General features: G+C 41.5%; 1 protein-coding gene across 6 annotated transcripts in view; it reads left to right on the top strand.

Moving 5' to 3' along the window:
- Positions 1–17,797, top strand: part of ADAM23 (ADAM metallopeptidase domain 23) — a 200,124-nt gene that overhangs the window by 46,256 nt on the left and 136,071 nt on the right. For all 6 annotated transcript variants that reach the window (XM_058707552.1, XM_058707532.1, XM_058707542.1 and 3 more), the window contains exon 3: positions 3,857–3,933. In XM_058707552.1, the coding sequence (XP_058563535.1) occupies positions 3,857–3,933 (77 nt within the window). The remainder of the gene's footprint in view (positions 1–3,856; positions 3,934–17,797) is intronic.

Here is a 17,797-nt window from a genome sequence, read left to right as displayed (position 1 = left end):
GGGAGAGAGAGTGAGCAGGGGAGGGGCAGAGAGAGGGAGAGGCAGAATCCCAAGCACGCTCCGCACTGTCATCGCAGAGCCTGACACAGGGCTTGAACTCACCAACCATCAGATCATGACGTGAGTGGAGATCAAGAGTTGGACGCTTAACCAACTGAGCCACCCAGATGCCCCCTCCCCCAAAACTGTTTTCTTTATAGGACATATTAATTTTTTAAAAAGTAAAAAAACTTTTTTTCCATATTCATTTTTTACTCTATTGTTGTAAATGTTTTCCCCCATGCCCTGAATGTCTTCTCTTCGTCTGGCAGGTGGATTCTTTTTCATCTTTTGGAATTTTGTTCAAACTGCACCTGGTCAGTGAAGTCTTGGTCCCTGTGGCACCTTAGACCCACCGAGGCTGGCAGGTCTCCCTGGAGGGGAGGGGCTGTGTTCCAGTCATCCTTATGCACAGAGTGAGACTTAACACCTGTGTGGAGAGTGAATGAATAAAAAAAAAAAAAAAAAGGAAAATCCCAATAGTAATGTTATTTGCCCGCTCTTTCATTAAATTCTGTTAAACTGAATCTTATCACATTGACTCAGTATAAGTTTATTTAATCCTAAAACTCCCAACAAGGCTATAAAATGGGGTAAGCAGTTATTACCAGCTACCTTATCGTACAACAGGCTTCTGTTGGGGTTTGTACTTGTCTCGTTGCTTATTTGCTGTAAGATGAGCCTTTCAGTGGTTAATGTCAGGTTCTTTTAAGTTGCTTAAGGCAGTAATTTATCACCCTTTTTAGGCCAGGGTGGCATTAATGAACTCTTCTCTCTATTTAATATTCTTAATAGAAAATATGCTTAAGGGCCTATCTTTTTTTAAATTTAAATCCAACTTAGTTAACATATAGTGTAATAGTGATTTCGGGAATAGAATTTAATGATTCATCACTTACTTATAACACCCAGTGCTCATCCCAAAAAGGGTCCTCCTTAATTCCCCTTGCCCATTTAGCCCATCCCCCAATAACCTCCCCTGGAGCAACACTCAGTTTGTTCTTTGTATTTAAAAGTCTCTTATGGTTTGCCTCCCTCTCTGTTTTTTTTAAAAGAAAAATTTTTTTAATGTTTATTTATTTTTGAGAGAGACAGTCAGAACATGAGTGGGAGAAGGGCAGAGAAAGAGGGAGACACAGAATCCAAAGCAGGCCCCAGGCTCCGAGCTGTCAGCATAGAGCCCGACGCTGGGCTCGAACTCAGGAGCCATGAAATCATGACCTGAGTTGAAGTCGGAGGCTTAACCGACTGAGCGACACGGACACCCCTCCCTCTCTGTCTTTATATTATTTTTGCTTCCCTTCCCTTATGTTCATATGTTTTGTATCTTAAATTTCACATATGAGTGAAATCACATGATATTTGTCTTTCTCTGACTTATTTCACTTAGCATAATGCACTCTAGTTGCATCCATGCTGTTGCAAATGGCAAGATTTCATTCTTTTTGTTTGCCAAGTAGTATTCCATTGTATATATAAACCACATCTTTTTTATCCGTTCATTAGTTGATGGACATTTGGGCTCTTTCCATACTTTGGCTATTGTTGATAACGCTGCTGTAAACATTGGGGTGTATGTATTAAGAGCCTATCTTATTCTCAAGAAGAAAGTTGTTTTTTTCCTTTAAACTTTTGGGACCCAGAAATGAAAAAATTTCCCTTGTATGCATTATTCATCAAAATCTTCATGCAAAAATTAATGCTTCAAGACACAGAATGAATTTAGAATAAGAAGAATATGGTATTTATGTCAGGAGATAAAGGTCCTGATGTAGATGACCGAGACCTCAGTTAACAAGACAGGAATTTCTTTCTCTGTCATGTAGTCATCTGGATGCAGGAAGAGCCCGAATCAAATATGATGACCGTATTCTGCATGGTTGTTTGGGGTTTGGCGAGTTGTGCCAAGGTGTGAGGTATTTGGGCTCCTTGTTTCTCATTGCTTTGTATTTCAAATTTAATACTTATTAATTTCATTTTTATTTCATGTTTTGATTATTATTTTTAAATTTTTTAATATTTATTTATTTTTAAGAGAGAGAGAGAGAGTGCAAGCATGAGTCGGGGAGGGGCAGAGAGAGAGGAAAACACAGAATCCAAAGCAGGCTCCAGGCTCTGAGCTGTCAGCACAGAGCCCGATGCAGGGCTTGAACTCACGAACTGTGAGATCATGACCCGAGCTGAAGTTGGACGGATGCTTCACCGACTGAGCCACTTGGGCACCCTATGTTTTGATTATTGTAGTGATTATGCGGTTAGCAGTTGTGCTTGACTGGAAGTAGAAGTTATGGTTTATAGTATTTTATGGGTTTGGCGTGGCAAAATAGTCCTGACAATAAATATTTGGCTTAGAAGTTCATATGTTTTGAGGAAGGGCCATTAATCTCCAACTGTTTGCAATACCCTTGTGATACAAGTTGTCCAGGCTGGGATGGAAAGTGAGCCCACATCATGGTGCAGAGTAGAAGCAGATGAAGTGTTCCTGGAGCCCTGAGGATGAAGGGTTCACTTCCAACCTGCGTGTGAAGGAGGGCTTCGTGGAAAGTAATGCCGTTGGGCTGCCCTTGAATGATGAGTAGGGTAGGATGAAGACAGGAGCATGGGTGGTATTGCTGGGAGGGGTCGGGGAGGGGAGGAGGGGAAAGTACCAGAGTAGGAGGATGCAGCGTCCGGTTGCCATGCAGGTAGCACTTCACAGATGGTTTGTGACACCACCGTGCCTGAAGAATGGAGTTTGTAGGAAGGACGTTTTCGAGCAGGGAAGGGAAGGGAAGGGAAGGGAGTATAGATGTTGCATTTATTCTTGTCTTTAAAAAATTTTTTTTTCTTGATGGGAGGATAGAGGGGAATTTTATCTTGGGTAAGACTTTAACAAAACTCCATTGATTTGTTCACTTACATTTTTCGAGATAATTCTGTGAGCTAAACTAATCTTTAACACCTAGTACATATGACTCCTGTTTCGATGGGATTATTGTTGTATTTTGAGTTAAGGCACAGTAACGACAGTGTATGTTCTTTTTTCTTTAGGTGTATTTATTTATTTTTTTTTGAGAGAGAGAACATGCATACCAGCAGGGGAGGGGCAGAGAGAGAGGGAGAGAGAGAATCCCAAGCAGGCTTCTCACTGTCAGCGCAGAGCCTGACTTCGGGCTCAGTCTCATGAACTGTGAGATCTGACCTGAGCTGAAACCAAGAGCTGGACGCTCAGCCCACTGAGCCATCCAGGTGCTCTAGTAATGACAGTATTTGTAAATGTGTGACTTTTTCAGGGGGACATACACTCTGAGGGTTCATGAGGGGCATGGGTCTAAGTGCTTTCTGAAGTTAAAAGGTTGTGGGTTCGCATTTTACTGCCACATTCTGCTGATAGATCATTTATAGAAAGTTCCAGTATCTGATGAAGAACAGAGTGCTGACATGAGTTTTCACTTAGGTGTGCAGAAAGAATTGGTTAGCTTTGTGCGCAAAATAGGCTGAAATCCAGCCTTAATTAGTCAGACTTTTGCATAATTCATCGCAGTCACTTTGAAAGTCCAGCTGAATATGCTCTTGATTTTGGTCACAATGGGTTCATTTTAAAGGACCGATTGTCTTTTATTAGTTCCGTGCTACACAGGTGTTTATGTCTTCCAAGTAAAGCCATGACAATGCACCTAGTATCCTTTTAAAGAAATGGATTGTTACACAGGGATCCATAAAGAAGTGCATCAATCCATAAAAATGTTTTTCTTATTTAATATCATTGCTACCAATCTAATCAGCTTTAAAGACAGGAAGGTAAGCTAAGTTTGTTTCTGTCTCTTTGAATCCATAGGCTGTCCATCTGGCCCAGGCAAGCTTCCAGATTGAAGCCTTTGGCTCCAAATTCATTCTTGACCTCACACTGAACAAGTAAGTGTTTGGTTATAATCCTGTTAAGAAGCAAGTGCAATAAAACTTTACTTCATGATAATGGTTTAGTCAAAATAGTGTCTGTTGTTGAAGCAATTGATATTTTTTAGCTGACTATGTCATATTGCACTTAAAGAAAAATATAAAAGTCTGAAGTGAAGTCTGTCTTTTTTGCTTTTCCTGAAAGAGAAGGCATTTAACATCTAACTTGTTAAATATCTCCAGTAGAGTACTTACATATTATGATTTTAAATGGAATAAGTCTTTGAAGTAATGCTAGTTAATCAGTGTTAACTATGGTCATTACTATATATAGGAAACATGATGAATTACTGACTCAAGTATAATTAGACTTCAGTCTAGAAATTTCTTCCATTTTACTTTTCATTATGCAATTCACATGACTTCTGTATGAAGAACAAAGAAAATCATGACTTGCGATACCTATTTTGAGAAGGTTCTTCCTTTGTAATTTTCTCTAATACAGGTTTTTAGAGATTGGTCCTGATGAAAATCCACCCAGTTTTTCTCTGAGCATGTGTTTATGTTGATATTTAAATGCCGTTTCCCAAGTTGGAACCAATTGTACAGATATCTTTGTACAAAGCATGAGCAAGCGCTATTTACTGAAGCAGGCCTCTTCAGCCTCTAATTGAGCTAGCAGTGAGCCTTTCTTGGGTGAAGGAGATTTCCTGTATGGTTCTCTTCAGCTGAGGGAACCAGGAGCTCCAGTGAGTATTTTAAATTCTCCTCAGTATCTTGACCAGAACTGAATCTTTGCCAGAAAGGTACCACATAAGGCCATCAGACACTGTAATGTAGGCAGCCGCAGTCAATATCTGAGAAATTGCAAAGGAATATATAGAACAACTATTAGATTTCTTATATGCCAAATTCTGTGAGCTCGGCAGAAAAAAAAAAACCGAAATAAAACGCAGAGTCAGCTTGGGTGTTCCTTACTCAAGTTTTGTTGCAGCTTTAAGTCAGAATGAATCAGCAGAACTCAGTTTCCGGTGGTAAAGCTGTTGCGGGTTTCCTTCTTTGAGTCTGCTGAGCATTGGTTGAGTGCCTTTTCACCCCGCTGTATCAGCACTGTCCCTGCCTAGGAGATTTGTCTTGCCAAATCTTAGACTGTGTTGAGTAGCGAAGCATGGCTAATTTTAGTTTGTTTAAGGTCCTCTGTTCCTTTAACTCTTACTGCAATGGAGACTGTCATTCCAAACTGAAGGGTGGTCATAGCAACTGACATTGCCATGTATTTTGAACATTAAAACGGCCACGACATGTCATGGCCACGACAGAGCCTCCCAATCGAATGACTGAAGAAGTCTCCAGTGGACTTAGAGATCTGAAAACACACGAGAAAATCATTTACCAGTAATATTTAACATGCAGAGTAACCAAGTTGAGCACCTACTGTGAGTGGCCCTTGCCTTGAGGAGCTTCTTGTTTAGTCCAGAAATGTTGATAGGTAAATATACAATTTTAGAAGAGTGTGAAATTTGCTGTGCTAGAGATAAACGTGGAGTTCTGTGGTAGCACCAAAAAGGCAGCTCTTCAGGCGGGAACAGTGTGGAAAGGCATCCTGGAAATGGTGACAGTTGAGCTGAATCTTCTAAGACAGGTGCTAGTGAGGAGGAGAGTTGTTGGGGAGAGGGATAGGAGAGGAAGAGGAAATGGAGAATTGTGTCTAGACAATTCTTAGTGTGCGCTAAGGAGCCAGGCACATGCAGCTGTGGGGCATGTTAAGGAAGCATGAGACTTTTATTGAACTTCATGGTAAATTACAAGGTTGAGGCAGAGGGAGATGAGTCAGAATAGGTAGGCCCAGGGACAGCTCAACTCATGCAAGATCTCGTCTGTCATGCTTAAGAGCTTGGCTGTTATCCTCTAGAGTCTGAAAAATAAAGTAAGGGAATAAACTGAAGTTCTGTTCTTAAGAAGTGCCCAGAGGCATGGAGAGGGAATGCTCTCAAGAAATCTTCAGTTGATAAAAATCATCAGGATTGCTTTGATATGGATGACAAGGCAGAAAGAAGAGTTAAAGTTAATAGGTGCCTTGATCAGATAGCTAGGTGGAAGGTATCCAGCTGAAATGGGCAGCACAGGGAACAACTCTTTAAATGGTGAAAAGGATATGAAATCAGAATAGACATAATTGATTTGAAAGGTTTGGGACATATATGGGGCCATGCCTAGGAGGTAGGTGGAAATAACAATCTGAAGCTCAGGGAAGAGATGGGGGCTGGAGATAGTAGAGAGTTATTTCCATATAATGTTAATGACAAGCATGGTTGTGAATGAGATTGCCCAGGGAAGGTAGGTAGAATGAGAACATAAGCTGGAAAGACAGTTAAGAGTTGAGGAGAGGAAGAGGAATCCACGAAGGGACAGAGAGTGAGTATTCAGAGAAATGGGGGGAGAATCGGGACAATGATTAAATTGAGAGTTTCAGAACAGGAAGATGTGATTTATAGCCTTACATGAAAAGGATCTAATGAGATAAGGAGCCAAGATTACCCTCTGTATTTATCCATTAAGTATTCACTGGTCTGAAGACAGTAGTTTCAGTGAAGCTTTGGGGGCAGAAGCTAGGTTACGACTGGCTGGAAAGGACTGAGAGGAGGTGATGTGGGGACAGCAAGGGCCCACCGAGGAGGTCTGGGTGAGAGGAAAAGAGAACGAGAGCAGTGGCTAGACGAAGACACTGGGATCAAGGGACGGGCTGGTAGGGGTAACACAGCAAGTTGATAGGCTGAGCAATGGAGCTGGAAAGAGGGAGAGGTAAAGATACAGAAGAGACAGGAGATAATTTATGGAGCCAGATCTGAGTGAGGACAAAAGGGAGTGAAACCAGTAGCACAAGGGCAGCGTGTAGTTGTGAACCAGGAGGGACAGTTCATTCCCAACTTATGGGCGTGTGCAGGTAGAGATTGGTTTGCAGGTGAAGGGGTGACATTCAGAAAATGCCTCTCTGGAGAGTTCCTTCTTGGGGACAGCATTATCTGCCGTAGGAATTGGGATAGAGAGGAGGGGTGGGTTGGGCTTGAGGAAAATGACAAAAATTTAGGCTCATCGCTGGGAGGAATGGGTGAGGAAGCTTACCAAGGTCATGTTAAAGAATGTGTGAGCGATTGTCATTAGATATTAATCATGTGTTACGTGTCAATCTTTGAGTCGTTCTTCCCGATGGTGTTCTGTTTTGTTTTTCTTAACCTGGGGTGCTGCATCATTGCAGCATGTGAGGGTAGGAGGGGAGGCAGATTGTAGCATGGATCAGGGTTCACATTTTCTGGTGGTAGCACAGGTGAGGAAGAGTGGAAGCACAGCTCTTTGAATGCTGGTCAATAACTTGGGTAGTTAAGTACCAGGATCCAGCCTGGCCAAGGAGGGAAATGATGTCAGGAGGAGGCTTCGGGACTGGACTGGGAATAACTGGAGGTCTCTTTATACAGGGAAAAGTAAATCAGTGGGAGGGAGGCCATGAGAGCTGTACTCGTGCAGTATCTCCCCCGTGCAGAGTCTCGAGCCTTCTGATGCAGCTTTGAGTATGAGCTATGGGTATGACTTAGAGATGCGAGGGAATTGTGTCAGGGTATGACGTGTGCAGGCCAAGGTGGGTCGCTAATTTAAATGACTTTCAATGGCTGGGATTAACTAAAAAGTGTGATTCATGTTAGAATAAATTAAAGAGAATTTTTTGATCAGTCATGGAGGACTCAGAAGAGCTTTTGAGGAAGGAGGGATCTCCATTTCCACCATGGAGTGGTCATCACCACACTACTTACAACAATTTGAAGTGTCGGAGAATGGAAAAGGGAAAAGGTACGTGGCAAGTTCATGGGCTCGGGGAAGGAATAAAAGCATAAAGATATCAACATAAACTAATCAAAGTGGTGGCCGCAGAATCTAAGTGGTGAATGAGCTCATCGGGCCTGGACTGCCAGCTTGTGAAGACTACCCCAATGTGGGTTCCTGAGAGGAGAGTGTTTTTGAGTCTGTGCTTTTATAGATTGAAAAAGCGAGGCCTTGGCTTACTGAGGCATCTCGTGGCAGAGATGTGTGTTTTATTGGTTTGTTCAGCAAGTGTTGAGCAAGCATCTGTTGTCTGCCTGGGACTCCTGTGGGTGCTGAAGCTGCTGAGAATAGGATGGGCAGGGTCCCTGCTTCCGGCCATGGAGCTTTGTTCACTAAATAAAGCTAGATCACATGTGATCACGGGGACTGCAGGTAGGGGTGGCCAACATGATTTGGATGTCACAGAAGCCAGAAGGTCTGTCAGAGGAGGAACAGTGAGCTGAAACCTGATCGTCAAAGATGAGCCACCACCGAAGCTGGAAGGCTGAGGACAGTGGGGGCAGTAAGTGCAGTGGGGGTAGACTGAGGAGATGAGGTCAGAGAGGACGCCATGAAGCCAAATCGTGAAGGGCCGTCATCTGTGGAGATGTGTTTGATGGGAAGCTATTGGAGGGCAGCAAGCATGGATGTCACACTACTGGAGTTACATTTCATTTAGCCAAGAATCCTAGTTGTGGCCTCAGAGGACTTTTGGTCATTATCCTTTTAGGATACTTCCTTTTTCAATTTTGTTTTGTTTTTCTTCTAGAATAACTTTTTCCAAGTTAAGAATGTTTTAAAAAGTTTACCAGATTGAATGCTTAACGTGTATTGATCCTTGGAAGTCCCAGAGTCCAGTGATTGTCTCCTCCATACGTGTGATTGGAATCATGCCAAAGTCCATATTACCTATCAATTAGATTTGCTGGTGTGTTCAATGATTGTTTATAGGGAGTAAGAGTGACCAGAGCTGCATAATGGTTGAGATCACAGTTCTGGAATCATATAGACACGGGTTTGAATCTGGGGACTATCATTTACTAGCCATGTGACCTTGGGCAATTTTCTTTGTTTTTTGTTTTGTTTTTGTTTTTTTAATGTTTATTTATTTATTTTGAGAGACAGAAAGAGAGAGAGAACAGGGGAAGGGCAGAGAGAGAGAGGGAAACAGAAAATCCCAAGCAGGCTTCACATTGGCAGCATAGAGCCTGATGCAGGGTTCGAACTCACAAACCATGAGATCATGATTTGAGCAGAAACCAAGAGTCAGATGCTTAACCAACTGAGCCACCCAGGGGCTCCATTTTTTTTTTCACAGGAGTTTTTTTTAAGGTTTATTTATTTTGAGAGAGAGAGAGAGAGAGAAAGAGAGAGCACATGCAAGTGGGGGAGGGGCAAAGAGAGAGGGAGAGGGAATCCCAGCTAGAGTCTGCACTGTCAGTGCAGAGCCTGACGTGGAGCTCAGACTCATGAACCACGAAATCATGACCTGAGCTGAAGTCAGATGCTTAATGGTAGACCCTGAGGTAAGGATTCCAGGAAATACCTTCAGGGTGTAAGGAAGTGAGACGTGGAAGAGAAAGGAAGCCGAAAAAAATGCGATTTCCCACTGGGGCTCATTCCTGCTGAGGAACCTTGGGCGTTGGGTGGATTCTTCTTCAGAATGTCATCCAACTGAGTGATGAGGAAGCTGGGGTTTTGTCCACCAACTGCCAGTCTGTTGTTGGTCGAGGGCTGGTTCTGGGGGCAATAACTTGTGAGTACTTCCGCTGCCTCCTCTTTGAGACAGAAAAATGCCCAGAGGCCAGGAACCTAGGTCTTCCCAATCAGCTTCCTGCCACGTGTTGACATGGCTGCTGAGGGCCCACGGGTGGGACAGGGCAGAGTCTGCGACACACGCTTTTCACTTGGGAAGATGTGGGAGGGAGAAAATCTCATTGCACGCAGGAAGGTGGTGGAGTAAAGGTGTGGGAGTAGGAAAGCACCAGATTCCTGTTGGGAGGGAGTGAGAACTGGTGAACCCATCACTCAACGAAGCTGGAAGTGTCAAGGAGCAGATGGAAGGCGATCTCTTTGTTGGGACTCATTGGATTCTAAGTGGCAAATTTAGTCTCTTTCAGCTCTGCAGATTTGGAGATACGAACTTCAATTTGGTTTGTAACAAGGAACGTGGGGAGCAGAGACAGGCCTCCTCCTGTGCCATTTGCCTTCTGCGAGTGAGTAGGACCAGGAGTTAGGAGCTGTGGCTGGAGAAGAGGGTACAGCGGACGGCCTGTACTCTAGCTGAGACGAGCTGTTACGGTCTTCCATCTTGGCTTGTAAATTTGCAGGACTTCTGAACCGAGATCGGCTGGGCCAAGTGTGCCAGTGCTAGCCCCCCGCTCCTGTCCTACTTTCTGCTCATCAGTCTGCTAACTCATAGGCTAAATGCTCTATTTCCTAATTTTCAAGGTCTGCAGAAGGAAGCCTTTCTACTACAGTGGCCATGATGGTGTCAGACTGAATGCTAAGCCCTTTACCCATTTTCTCCTATTCAAATTCCTTTAGAACCCTGTGAGGAAGATGTGATTATTCCCATTTTCCAGCTGAGCAACTTGAGGCCTGGTAAGATTCAATCACATGTTGGGACTAAGCATGGGCCCTTCGTCTTGAGTCTTCTTCTGTGTCTGCTTTGATCACAACACTGGACTATCAAATTACAAGCAAGCTGGGCATAATTCTAACGATTGCTCATCTGTTCACATAAAGTGGGGAAAAAAAGAATTGAACTATTTTAGTCAGTTTTTAACAATATAAAGAAAACACACAATTCTCCAATAGGATTTAAAATAATCCTGTTTGTTGAGCATGCCATCTGTTGTGGGCTGAACTGTCTTCCTCCAAAATTCCTGTGTTGAAGTCCTAACCCCCAGTGCCTCAGAATGTGACCAGATTTGGAGAAAAGGACTTTAAAGAAGTAATTAAGTTGAAATGAAGTCTTTAAGGTAGGCCCTAACGCAATATGACCAATGTCCTTATAAGAAGAAGAAATTTGGACACAGACCTATGTGTGCACAGAGGAAATACCATGTGACGACAGTGAGAAGGTGGCCGCCTGCAAGCCAAGCAGAGAGACCTCAGAAGAAGCCAGTTCCGCCCACACCTTGATCTTGGGCTTCTAACCTTCAGGACCAGGAGGAAATAAGTTCCTGTTGTTTAAGCCACCAGGTGTGGTACTTTGTTATGGTAGCCCTAGCAAATTAATATACATCCTAATGCATTTATTGCTTACTTATTGTAGTGAGACATTCAGCATTAAATGTTGCTGTTTGTTGAACGGGAAATCTCTCATAGCTAATAATCCTATAATTTCCAAGTGCTGTTTTGAGAGATTATGGTCTCTTTTGCATTTATAGAAAAGGAAAGGTTAAATTATTTTGGTAGCTTTGAAAGAGTTTCTGTGATGGTAAGGAAGCTTGAGAGGCAGAGATTCCCCAAAGTTGTCGTAAGTATCGATTGCCAGTATGTCATGTGCAATATGATGTAGGTGAATATTGATTTTCATACGTCCTAGAGGCCCTAGAGTATACTAAAGTTTCCAGTGCTGTGGGGAATGAGGTGCTGTGGGGTATTCTCCCCCCCCACCCCCCCCTTTTTTAAAAAATAAGGCTTATTTATTTATTTTGAGAGAGAATGAGAAAGTGTGAGAGAGAATCCCAAGCATGCTCAGCACTGTCAGTGAGGAGCCCAGTGCGGGCCTGGAACTCATGAACTGTGAGATCATGATCCTAGTTGAAATCAAGAGTCAGATGCTTACCTGACTGAGCCACCCAGGTGCATCCTGCCTTTAAGGCATCCTTTCCTGTCTGGCTCCAAACATTTTGATTCTATAGTGCTGGGTGGCTCCTCTTTTTGCTGTATTTTCTCTGATTAGGTGAGGACCTATCAAATCTCCCTTAGGCATTTCTCGTTGGAGAGTCAACCCTATATTGGATGCTTTGGATGTTATAACTATCATTTGCTTTTGATGACCCATCTTTATGCTGGTAGATCAGGTCCAGAAACTCTTGAAAAATGTATAATAATATAAGTATTGCCTACATATTAATAGGTTCTAGTTCTCTTTTTTAGGGTGTGTATCTGACCTACTTTCAAAATGGTTTGACAGTGACTTCCACAGTCAAACATAATAATAGCAGAAACATTAAAAATAAAATCCCAATGAAACCACTGGCATTTATGTACTGATTCTTTATTTCCATAAGTAGACATGATTTAGTATAACTCTTGGGTAGTGAATGACAATGGATGTTTGCCCTCTAACTGTAGTAATTATGAGACTTCCTTACCCCATGCCCTCTTGCCTGTCGACAGTAATTGTTATGGGTGATGGGACCCAGGGAAGTTTTTTTTTTTTTTTTAATTTTTTTTTTTACGTTTATTTTTGAGACAGAGAGAGACAGAGCATGAACGGGGGAGGGTCAGAGAGAGAGGGAGACACAGAATCTGAAACAGGCTCCAGGCTCTGAGCTGTCAGCACAGAGCCCGATGCGGGGCTCAAACTCACAGACTGTGAGATCATGACCTAAGCCGAAGTTGGTCGCCCAACTGACTGAGCCACCCAAGCGCCCCTGGACCCAGGGAAGTTAAACACCAGACTGAGAAAATCAGAAGGGCCATAGAAGCTAGGTTTAGGCTCTAAGTTCCAAGATTGTCCAGAAAGGAGAAATCTGTGGCTATCGTCTCTAGAACCACAGAGAAAAAAAAAGTCATCTAAGAATTTCTAGCAAAATCAAAGGGCTCTAATTGTCCATGGAATCACAATGCACTGCTTATTTAATCTAGGAAATAGAAGATATCTAGTGAATTAAGAGACCATGTCTTAACTAATGGATTAAAAAAGACCCTTTGCAGGTATCCACCCTAATGCAATGTGGGGAAATAAAACTTGAACTTGGTTCATTCTTCAGACCACTTCTTTGTCTTTTTAATTTTTTTAATTTTTTTTTAAAGTAGGCTCTATACCTAATGTAGGGCTTGAACTCAGCACCCTGAGATCAGGAGTTGCACGTTCCACCACCAAGAGCAAGACAGGCACCCCCATTTCTTGGTCTTTTGAAGACAGATAAATTTATAAAAATTGCAGCAGAAGTTAATCTTGACAAAAAATTGGAAAGCATTGAGGATTAGATGATACCAAGCATCTGTGATGAGTTAATTATGGTAGTTATTGAATTTAGATCTTACTTTTCTGACAGGTGAGAAAAGCCACATACTGGCATATGTAATTACCATTATCTGATAAAAGAAGTTTGTCTGTCTGGAGATATAAACATTTTCCTGTCAAAGAGGAATTTATCCCTTTCGCTCTGATACTGGCAGGACATTAGGTAGCATAATGGTTAAAGTCTGCAACCACGGTTTTGTGAATGATCAGAAACGTTACACTTAGATGGATGTTTTGTTTTGACACTCTGTGCCAGCCAAGTGCATGAAGTTCTTTCCAGCCTCAGTGGATTGATCAGTAGATTTCCATGGATTGAAACCTTTACTGAACCATTCCAAGCACTTCTTATTCCAGAAGTGTTTATTTAGTACCTGTTAAGTGCCAGACACTGTTAAAGCCACCAGAGAGAAATCCTTCCCTCATGAAGCCAATGGAACAATGGAGAAGAAAGAAATCTACAGCCATTTAAATGACAGTCTGGGATGTACCATGGTGGGAGAAATAAAGGATGCTTTTATCACACATAGGAGGGGTGGGAGGCGATAGGGAACTAAATGTCTAAGCTCAGATGTAAAACTTCAGAGTTGGCCAGACAAAGGTTTGAGGGTTAGAGCGTGAGAGCCTGAAGAAGGTAAGTAAGAGAGGTGAAGTATGGAGTGAAAGAAAAGGCAGGCTTGGCGAAATTCACAAAATCACACAGCCAGTAAGCGACAGAGCCAGGACCAGAACTCAGGATTGCCCACTGTCACAGCCTTTGAGAGCTGAGACACTTTTCAGTGATGAAGGAATCCCACTGAAGTTATGTGTGAAAAGTTCTATAAAGATGAACCGAGGATGAATAAATTTTGCATCACTTGTCTTTTACATCTTGCTTTACTTCCAATACTACTCTGCCTTGTATAAATCTAATGCTAAGCCATAATTCTACTAAAATTTTCTCTTATTATTGTAGAGATTTATATAAAGTAACTGCTTGACATCAGATAAAAGGGCTCATTAAGATTCTTGGCTATCATCCGCCGCCAGTAAGAATTGTGTTATTTCTACAACCATTGTTTTTGATGATTCGTAGACTGGCGTCATCATTTACAGTCGTTTTCCCTAATCTTTTAAAATTAATTGTAATATTAGAATCCCCAATATTAGAATCCTATCATTTATTATGATTTGTTTATAAAAGTGATCTCTTTAAACAATCCGTTCTAATTCATCTTCCATGATGATATACACGTGCTTTATCATTTGGTTATGTGTAAAAACAAACCAGTATAGGCTTTTCCATAAGACCCTTTCTGCAAAAAGTTTCAAGTCCTTATTTCAATTAAGATATTTTTAAAATGAAAACTATATTTATCTTTCTTGTAGGAATATTTTTCAAATAAGAGGCAGAAAATCTCTAACACATTGTAGAGTGCACATGCCATTTCTTCTTCCTTTATTTTTTGCCCAAATGACTTCACACGTGCAATAAATCAGACTAAACTATGTGACAAGAAAGATTTCACAGCATAAGGACAAGACTATGTCTCTTATAAATCCCTAGAATTTCTTAGAGACTTAATTGTGTCTGAGCCTCTTCCTCATTACTGTTAGTATTTATGCATTAAGCACAGCCTGACCTGGTACTTGACCCTAAGGAGATGCCTTGCTCTTTAAAGCTATTCAGATGATGGTAAAGGGTTTCTTTATGTGACTTCTAGCGCTTGGCCATCCTCGCTCTGTCTCTCTGCACGACGCTAGTTCAGGGGGAAACAAAGCAGAATAAGATGCAGCTTCTTTAAGGAGCTCATAATTTAGGTGAGATTAGGGAAAGCTGCACAGAGGAAGAGGTGCTTAAGCTGAATTTTGAGGAAGGAATAATTCAGGGATCAGTAGATAATACTTTTGGATGGGGGCGGGTGGGGCAGGAACTCTTTTGAGCACTCATTCTTACTGGTAAGTCAATGTTTTTGATAGGGAATGTTCTTCACTGGATACATATGAGTGATGGGCTGTTAATACAGGGTAGTTATTTTGAATCTTTTCCTTGCTAGTATCTGTACCTGATACAGCGTTGTAGCCAGTGGTAGTTTTCTGAGGTGTAAAAATGAAGTACTGATATTTTACCGACGTTAAAAATACATATGTGCCCTTTTCTCATTAGGAAGTTTAGTTAACTCTGTTCCTAAGCGATCGTTAATGTGCTCATGACTGAATGTAAACATTTAGTGACAGCAGTGCTTTGAGAAGTAAATAATATATCTGCCTTTTCATCCAACTTTGTGTCCTTTCGACTTGGAGAACTGTAAAAAAAAATGAACCAACTGCGCGACATTATTGGATATTCTTTTTTATGAAAGCAGTTTGAGGCAGGGTTTTCAGGTCTGTGGATTAAGGGAGGCAAGCGTTCCTGCACTCGGCACCATCAACAAAATGCCCATACTGCATTTCCCTTGTTCTGACTTGATAGCTCTCCTCAAGATACGCTGTTCGGAAGTGCTCTTTATGATTAAAAACTGCATAACTTGTTTAAAAAAAATTGTGTGTGTGTGTGTGTGTGTGTGTGTGTGTGTTTTCTATGTAGGAAATTCTATTTTCTTCCTGTAAGTCCCAGTGAGGAAGGTTTGCTTAATGCCTGGTTATATCGGCTTGGAGATACTAATGTCAGTGCAGAGCAGCTCATAATGTTGTACCCATTGTCCTAGAGCAAAGCTGTATAGAAAACCAGAAGAGAACCAATATTTTTTGGCTCGTCTTTGAGGTCCACTTCCTGGTAAGTAATAATTAAATGACATGGCTCTCAAAGTACAAAACCCCACTAATCCTTAGGTGTTACCTAGCAAGTGTTCAGCACAGGTATGTGGGTGATTAGACATGATGATGGACGATAGTGGCACATTCATGAAAACTGGCCTTTCGTAAGGAAACAAGACCTTTTATGTTATGAAGACTTAGCTCTGCCACGGCGGTGGATGATACAGGCCCTGGAATCAAAATGTTTTTCTCAGTATAATTGAACTAACAGCACTGTAGCAATGCTTTTTCTAGAGTAGCATTGAAGCCCTTCTCTTCTCCTTCCTGATCCAGAGGGTCAGCCTTGTCTTTGCTTTGTCCTTGGCATGAGAGAAGTCCAAGAACACAAGTGTGTGTGTCTTTGAGCTGAATCTGCTGTCATCCGCCTCCACCCGGGAGGGGAGCCTTGCGTTTCCATCCATTGACTCTCTCATCTTCCACTTCTCAGTTTGAACGTCTCACTTTGAATGTCGCAGCCTCATGCTTTTATTTATTTATTTTTTAAATAAGGATGTTTTCTTAATATTTGAAGAAAGCATGGTCCAAATTGTGTTTTGAGAGTTGGATTGAATCACAGAATATTTTCTATTCTGGTGTTCTTCAGGGTCTTCAAATATAATTCAGTTTCTTCCGATGTAAACGTCCTTTTGACTCTTAAATTCCACGTAAGAGTGAAATCATACGGTATTTGTCTTTCTCTCACTGACTTATTTCGCTTAGCATGATACACGCTCTGTACCTATTCACGTTGTTGCAAATGGCAAGATTGGGTTCTTTTTTAGGCTGAGGAATATTCCAATCACAACTTCTTTACCTATTCATCAGTTGTTGGACATAGGGGGAAAAGGAGAGAGAGAGGCAAACCATAAAACAGACTCTTAACTATAGAGAACAAACTGAGGGTTGATGGAGGGAGGTGGGTGGGGGATGGGCTAGATGGGTGGCGGGTATTAAGGAGGATACGTGTTGTGATGAGCACTGGGTGTTATATGTAAGTGATGAATCACTAAATTCTACTCCTGAAACTGATATTACACTGTATGTTAACCAACTAGAATTTAAATAAAAACTTGAAACAAAAAAATAAATAACATAATGTCCTTTTGAAAGGTCTTGTTTCTTGTATTAAAGTAGAGTTGGGTGGGCTTCCTGCCTCTGTTGACTTGGCTGAAGTGTGCTATTTTTCAATCTCCACTTTGAAATCGGAAGGATTTACAAAGGCTCTACTTGTGACTTCTGAATGAAAATGATTACAGGTATATTTGTGTATTTGGTTCCTGTTTCCAAGAACAGCTTACAGCTTCTTTTTGAATTCCCTTTGAATCATGATAGAGCAGGCTTAGATGCGTTAAGACTCATTCAGTGTAACCCCCTAGCTGATTTTCACATCTCTTCTTACCCTACTGAGTGGTCTTCTAGTGTGTTCCAGAACACCTCTAGACCTGAGGTGGCTGATTCTTAGTCTGTGGCTGCCTTATGAAGCCCTTTTTTTTCTATCTTTCTGTAATTTTTTACCTCCCAGTTTCAGATTTTGTACTTAAAAGCCTCTCAGTCATAAAGACCGAATATTAGTCTACTTCATTCAGTTATCGGCAGTTTTCTAGAAATTGGTTTGTGAGATTGCTCTTGTCCCTTCAAAATAGCTAAGATTATGTTCATAGGTGTTCCCCTAGAATATGAAATAAGAATACAGATCATCTTCCAAGAAGAAAAGATTGGAAAGTTATAAAAAGAATTTTTCTAATACTTGAGAAGTATTATTTTTTAAGCATGTAAGAAGTTATTTATAGTTTCTCCCTGCCAGTGCTCAGTACTATTAAACAGCAGGAGGCTTTTGCAGCCTAAAAAATGGTATTTTCAAATCTGGAAGAACTTTCTACAAGGTGAAAGCAATCTCAGGTTGAACTGCCAGATTTTTCTGCCTCTGTGTTTTACAGATGAAGTGAATGTAATGCAGTCTATTAAGAGAACATTTAATAACTAACTACCCATTAGTAGATATAAAACCCAATGTATTAGGTATAATTTAGTTTTTTTTCCCTAAAATCG

This window comes from Neofelis nebulosa, chromosome 2 (assembly GCF_028018385.1).
Source record: "Neofelis nebulosa isolate mNeoNeb1 chromosome 2, mNeoNeb1.pri, whole genome shotgun sequence".
Taxonomy (NCBI): Eukaryota; Metazoa; Chordata; class Mammalia; order Carnivora; family Felidae; genus Neofelis; species Neofelis nebulosa.
Note: the sequence above shows the minus strand (reverse complement) of the source record. Positions and strands in the feature narration are given on the sequence as shown.